This window comes from Sander lucioperca, chromosome 4 (genome assembly GCF_008315115.2).
Source record: "Sander lucioperca isolate FBNREF2018 chromosome 4, SLUC_FBN_1.2, whole genome shotgun sequence".
NCBI classification, from domain to species: Eukaryota; Metazoa; Chordata; class Actinopteri; order Perciformes; family Percidae; genus Sander; species Sander lucioperca.
This window is the reverse complement of record NC_050176.1, coordinates 14,967,476-14,973,675: the sequence shown is the minus strand read 5'-3', so window position 1 is coordinate 14,973,675 and position 6,200 is coordinate 14,967,476. Positions and strand designations below refer to the sequence as shown.

General features: G+C 41.6%; 1 protein-coding gene across 1 annotated transcript; it reads right to left on the bottom strand.

Annotated features, from left to right (window-relative positions):
* Nucleotides 1-1,119: 1,119 nt before the first annotated feature.
* On the bottom strand, nucleotides 1,120-5,442 carry LOC116042969 (P2Y purinoceptor 14-like). Its single transcript, XM_031289452.2, has 3 exons — nucleotides 5,339-5,442; nucleotides 3,457-3,713; nucleotides 1,120-1,754 (listed from the first exon to the last, which is right to left on the bottom strand). Exons 2-3 carry the CDS (start codon nucleotides 3,687-3,689, stop codon nucleotides 1,169-1,171), a joined length of 819 nt encoding a protein of 272 aa, XP_031145312.1. The 5' UTR covers nucleotides 3,690-3,713; nucleotides 5,339-5,442; the 3' UTR covers nucleotides 1,120-1,168.
* Nucleotides 5,443-6,200: the final 758 nt, after the last annotated feature.

The window sequence follows — 6,200 nt, the reverse complement described above, 5'->3', positions numbered from 1 at the left end:
ATCCCGTTTCTGGTGAGCAGATGAATGAACTTGGCTTTCAGTCTGGGGTTTACCTCGGACACCGCACACACTGTGTACAAAACTTAAACTTATTCCCCCAACTCTGCTCCGGTCGCATCTACACGTCTGCTTCCTCTTTTCTCTATCTCTCTTCTGCCCACTTTACACACACACTGAGCTCTCTTAAAAGGAGCCGCAGCACCATTTTACAACAAATGCCTTATCGCGTTGATGTGACCAAGCCCGACCCGAACCCAACCATCATTTCTAAATATCTGTCCGAACCCGGCCCGGCCCATCGGGTACTGTCGGGACCCGTCGGGCTCGGGTCAGGTATCCATGCCTTTAATATGTAAGGAGATAACATGGGCACAGGCTAATTATTGCTAACTGAAATGCTAGTTAACATTAGTAATTAAACTTAAACAGCTAATGTAAGTCGAAACTGCCTGCGAGCTTGTCCTGTACTGTACGGTAATTTCTCTGTGCGACAGTAAGTCCCGTGGTTATGACACAATCGTTAGCCTATTTTTACAAAAACATTGTCGTGTTTCTTTAGAAATAAACAATGGACAAATAGAGTCTTTAAACGCTTCAGATGTAAAGTTATTGCTGTCAAAGTGGCGCCAAAATGAATGGCAGTCAATGGAATGCAAACGGGAGGTGATGGCTTGTTAGCATCAAAATGGCGCCATAGGAGCTACGCGTTCCGAGGAGAAGCTTACCCCCTTGGTGAGAGCCTATTCCTGTTTGTAACTGTTTAAAGACTCTGAAGTACAGCATATTGCTTTGCTTTTAATCTTTGCTATAAAATGAGTAACTAGCTTTAATCAGTAACTAGATAAAGAAATACTCTCTGGATGTCAAATACTAAGGTCACGAGTGTCAATTCCACCAGTGCAACTCTCTGTGTTAACGTTTTTAGAATTTTCTTTTTATATTATATTACTTTTATTGTGATTAAAAAGTTTTATCACCTTGTTTTTGGTGCTGAGACATTTGTTAAATGTAAATGTCTTTATTAATAACACAATGGCTTTGTGGATTTGTGTGTAATTGTAGAATAACTGGTCTGTAAACCCACCACAATTTGTTTATAACTTTATTTGCAGTTATTACATTAAGTTTATTACATTATTGGCAGTTAAAATGTTATGAGCGGGTATTATCAGTTTCCACGCACCACTCCCAGCCTAAGCTGGGTTCTGAACCCCTTGCAGAGGATGAAGTAGATGACTGGGTCCAGGCAGACGTTGAGAACAGACATTACGATGGTCAGCTCCAGCCCGTAGTAGAAAACCTTGTTCCATGAACAATGCCTCCACAGGAAAGCTTTGGGAAGGCAAATCAGGTGGTAGGGGACGAAGCAAAAGCAGAAGACACTGACCAGGACTAACATAGTCCTGCACGACTTTGCAAGCTTCATGGAGTTGGAGGACGCCGGCTGCCTCTGCTGCGCCAGCAACACCCTGCGAGAGGTGCTGTAGTAAAAGAAGACCAGAGAGACCAGGACAAACAGGAACATGACAGTGGAGAAGACATGTATGATCTTAAAGAGCAAGATGTGCTGGCCACTGTGAAAGCCTTGACAGCTCACTGGGACAGAGGTAAAAGGTTCCTGGGTGTGGAATGACAGGATGACGAAGCTGCTTGTCACAGCCAGGAGGAAAACCCAGGTTACCGTGGAGATGATGTGAGCGACCCGCGCTGACTGAAGGATGTGAGTTCCTAAAGGTTGGACTACCTTCAGATACCTGGAGAGGAGAGGCAGGCGTCAATAGTTAACTTCATTGGAAAGCCAGAGTCTGCGCATAAGTTTGGATTACTTTATGGCTGACGGGCATCTGCCGGTGCCGTTTGGGACACAGAGACACTGATACAGATATACAGATATAGAGAGATATGATTCATAATAATTACAGCAGTTGGTATGTGGCAATTATAGTAACAGTAACAGTATTGCAGGGTGAAGTAGGGCTTAGTAGGGCATAGCAGGGTATTGCAGGGCGTAGCAGGGTGCCGAGCAGGACCATGGCAGCAGTTGCAACTATGATTTAGGTGCCATCCCCAATCCAAGTAAAATTGTGAGGTGAGAAAACATAAGGACTCTGGGAAATAAGCTCTCCGGAGCTAAGTTAGTAACAAGCATTACTGGGACATGGATGCACATGGATGAAAAGAGATAGGAGAGAGGAGCTCAGTGTGTCAAAGGAAGTTCTCCGGCAGACAACTACGAGCTGGTCCAAGGCAAACCTAAGCCAGCTCTATAAGGGTTGGTAGATGAATCTGATGACTATGAAGAGAAGCAGAGAAGAGAAGGGGTGTCGTGTCTGCAGCTATACAGTACACCTTCCCCCGCCGGTCTAGGTAACCGCTTTAACTCATTGCTCACTAACTATAAGCTTTATCAAAGAGGAGAGTTTTAAGTTTACTCTTAAATGTGGAGCAAGGTTATTATAGTTTTGCATTTTTCATTAGTTTTTATTTTGTTTTGACTTTTTGTTTTCAAATTCAGTTTAGTTTTAATTAGTTTTTAAAGCGGGTTTGCTGGTTTAGTTTTTATTTTTTGAAAATGCTTAGTTTTAGTTTAGTTTTTATTAGTTTTAGTCTTTTTTTGTAATATGGGTTATTTGTCGGGGGATTCAAAAAGATCAGAAAAAGTATTGTGTAATAATAACTCAACAAAAACATCATACAATTTTAGAAATATGTATTCACAATGTATTCAACAATAACACCAGTATATAAAATGTAGCCTACATATGGTCATAAATATGTAAACAGTCTACACAAGATGTAGTGTGTGCAAAATGTGTAAGTGACGTGTTCCAGGAAAAAAACCTAAATAGCCAACAGACTAAAGAAGACATACATGAACAGGTGTTTTCAACTTTGGTTCGAGTAAAGTGGCGAACTTTTTGAAGTCAATCGACTCACAGAGTTGTGTAGACATCCCAGTATCAATCCACATATTAACCCACGCTTCCTCCCTTTTGGTGTTCCTGCGTATGTAATAACAAAGAATTTCTAATAAGAAGTTGCACTCTCTCGTTACTTCCGGCTTCTGAACTGGTTGCAGTTCCACCAGAGTTCCATATAGGGGGCGCTCACAGGCCAGTGCAGAATGAATGGGACTCTATGGAGCTATACCCCTCAAAATCCACTTTTCTCAGGATATAATTTTTTTGTCTAGTAATTTGAATGTTGCATTCGAAAGGGGAGGCTAAGAAAATACACACTACTGGGTGTTAGATTTGTTTAAAGTGTCTTTTTTGTTCTAAAAAGCCTTTTAAAATGTCGATGACGTCATACACATATATGGCCAGAGATACTGCTTTACGGCAAGCTCTGAGTCGCTTCCTTTGTTCTCTCGAGGCATCGACAACACAGCTAACAGGTCAGTGAAGACTGTTTTAGGCAACATGAGATTCAAAATGGCTTACTGGCTTGGTCTACCTGTTAGCGGCTATGTAGCCCATGAACATGATGCTGGCGTACATGTTGAGGAAGAGGACGGAGGCGCCAAAGTTGCAGTCAACTTGGTGGAAGGTGGCAGAGCTGGTGGCATATTTGGTGATGCGGATGGGGAGACTGAGACAGAGCAGGAAGTCAGCAGCTACCAAGTTCTTCAGGTAGATCATCATGCTGCTGGACGGCTTCTGCTGAGCTCGGCAGAAGTAAAACATCATGAAGCCGTTAAGGAGGAGACCCACCTATGAAGAGAAGTGAACAGAGTGAGGATGAAGCTTTAAAAATTAGTCAGTCAAAATAATTTTGAGCTGACCAAAGGGTTTGATCTGATAGACAGAAGTTAATTATTTTCTATACCTAATAGCATAGCTTTTTAACACAAGTCAGTTAGAAAAAGGCGAAGATATATTTAGCTGTCACTACACTTTTATGTGCCCAACCAAAAAACAACCATGGTACTATCATTGTCTTGATACTATCTTTGTCTTGGCTGCCTCAGAGTCTTTAAAGGTTGTGCAGAGGTCTGGTTACATGCAAAGAGCCAGTGACATCAGTTAGGGTATGAGATTGAGTAAGATCACGACTGTGAGTGTTATTTCCTCAGGAAATTATTCACTCGCCCCAAAAATGTTTCCTCTCCTGAAAAGGCATAACACATCTAAAAGTCATCTGAACTGTTCAGTTGTGGAGTATTCAGATCCTTTACGTAGTAAAACTACTAATACCACACTGTTAAAATACTCTGTTACAAGTAGCATATAGTATCATCAGGAATGTACCTAAAGTATTAAAAGTAAAAGTACTCAATTCAGAAAAATCCTCACATTTTAGAAACTAGAAACGATCAAAACAGTTCTGTCAATAAGTCTTTAATATGCTAACTGTGGTGGCAGTAACTCAGTCTGTAGGGAGTTGGGTCGGGAACCGGACGGTTGCAGGTTCAAGTCCCCATAGGGACCGAAGTACAGAGTGTGGACTGGTAGCTTGAGAGATGCTAGTTCACCTGATGGGTCTTTGGACTTTCAGTTTAGTTCATTTTATTTGACCATGTGACAGTTTTTGGGTTCCTTTTTCTGTGATTATCTCATGTGTCTCAGTTGTCCTGCACAGCATGTCTACCCTTGTCAGCCTGTCTTTGTGTTATGTTGTCTATTCAGTTTCCCTGTTATTTGTTCATGGTTGTGCGTTACCTGTGTTCTGTTTTGTTTTTCTTGATCTACCCATGTGTATGTTTTGTGCTTCAGTTTTCTGTTTTACTTTGTCTGTTTTTTTCTGTGCTTTACTTTCTGACTTGTGTTTTCCCGCCTCTGTGATTGTCTGCCCTGCCCTGATGTGTTCCACCTGGTCATCAGCCCCCATGTCACCTGTCTCTCATTACTACCCTCGTTACCTTTAGTCTCTGTGCTTTCTTTGTCTCTTGTCGGTTCTACGATGTTCCTCCCAGTGTCATTCCCTGCGTCTCTTCATCCTTTTGGTTTTGCCTTTCCTAGTCTTTCGTTTTCTGTTGTGTTTTTTTGGATTTTGCGTTATATTCCTTTCGCCTGCCTGCCAACCTGCCTCAGGACACCTTCTGTTGTAAGCCTTTTTTAAGTTAATAAACACACTCAGTTTATTTGATAATAAAGCATTGTATTTTATAAACTACATGTGTTTTTTGTGCAAATTTGTGAAGTAACTATAACTAAAGCAAAGCTGTCAGATTACTGTAGTGGAGTAAAAAGTACAATATTTCTCTGAAATGTAGTGGAGTAGAAGTTAAAAGTGGCATCAAAAGAATCAACTGAAGTACTTTACATTTGTACTTAAGTACAGTAAGCTACTTGAGTAACCGTAGTTACATTCCACCACTGGAATTGTTGAAACTCACCAGGAACACCAGACTGTAGACCACCAAGAAGAAGGGGTGGGCTGAGGTGTCGTTCCATACACAGTTAGTCGAACCGTTGGCTTTGTTCCGGTTTGTAGCTGTTGACCAGTTGAAGGATGAAGTTACTTCTTCTTCTCCTCCTCGATCGCTCATTTTTTTCTGGTTGTTCTAACGAAGGTGAACCAAAATTACAGATCCGCATATACACAAAAACACTAACGGAACTGCTGCCAGAGTCAGCCCAAGAAGACAATACTGTGACCAAAAAATCAAGATGTATCACATAAAGGAACTAATGGGAGGTTTCATGTATTAACCTGTTCACTGCTTCCTTCTACACAGCTTTTACAGTAGGAGAAGGGCTGCAGCAAACCACTGATGTGGGTATGATGGTATCGCAGTAAGACAGCATTACTTTAAATAACATGTTCATTCTCACATTGACTTTTTATCTTCCTGTCTAGTTGCCAAGAACAGGATACAATGACTCATAAAGACATATCAGCCATCCTAGCAGCTCAATGGATTGCAATCAAGTCTGTACTGTAAGATATATTCTCATGACTTTTGTGATCCCACATTTGTGATGGTGCCTGAACTTTTTTTCTATTAATCCATTTTCTAGCCAGGTCCTCTCTGAGACATCAGGCATAGTGGCATATACAAAAGAATCTGTTCTGGGTGTGTTCTGGGTCTGCAGCAGTGGGACCCCCTCCAGTTTGACTTGCCTAAGATGTCCAGGAGGTGTCCTTTGTCAGATCCCTGAACTACCTCAGCTACCCCAAACTGTTGCAAAGGAGCAGCAGTTCAAGCTTTTCCAGATGTCTGAGTGCTGTCATTCTGCAAAGGAAACGAAATTCAT

What these genes read in the sequence shown, in the direction of transcription:
- LOC116042969 (XM_031289452.2), bottom strand. Translation starts at nt 3,689, where the DNA reads ATGATGTTTTACTTCTGCCGAGCTCAGCAGAAGCCGTCCAGCAGCATG. An exon ending in GGCTACATAGCCGCTAACAG is followed by an intron (nt 1,755 to 3,456) that starts GTAGACCAAGCC and finishes TCTCCTCTCCAG; the next exon opens with GTATCTGAAGGTAGTCCAAC.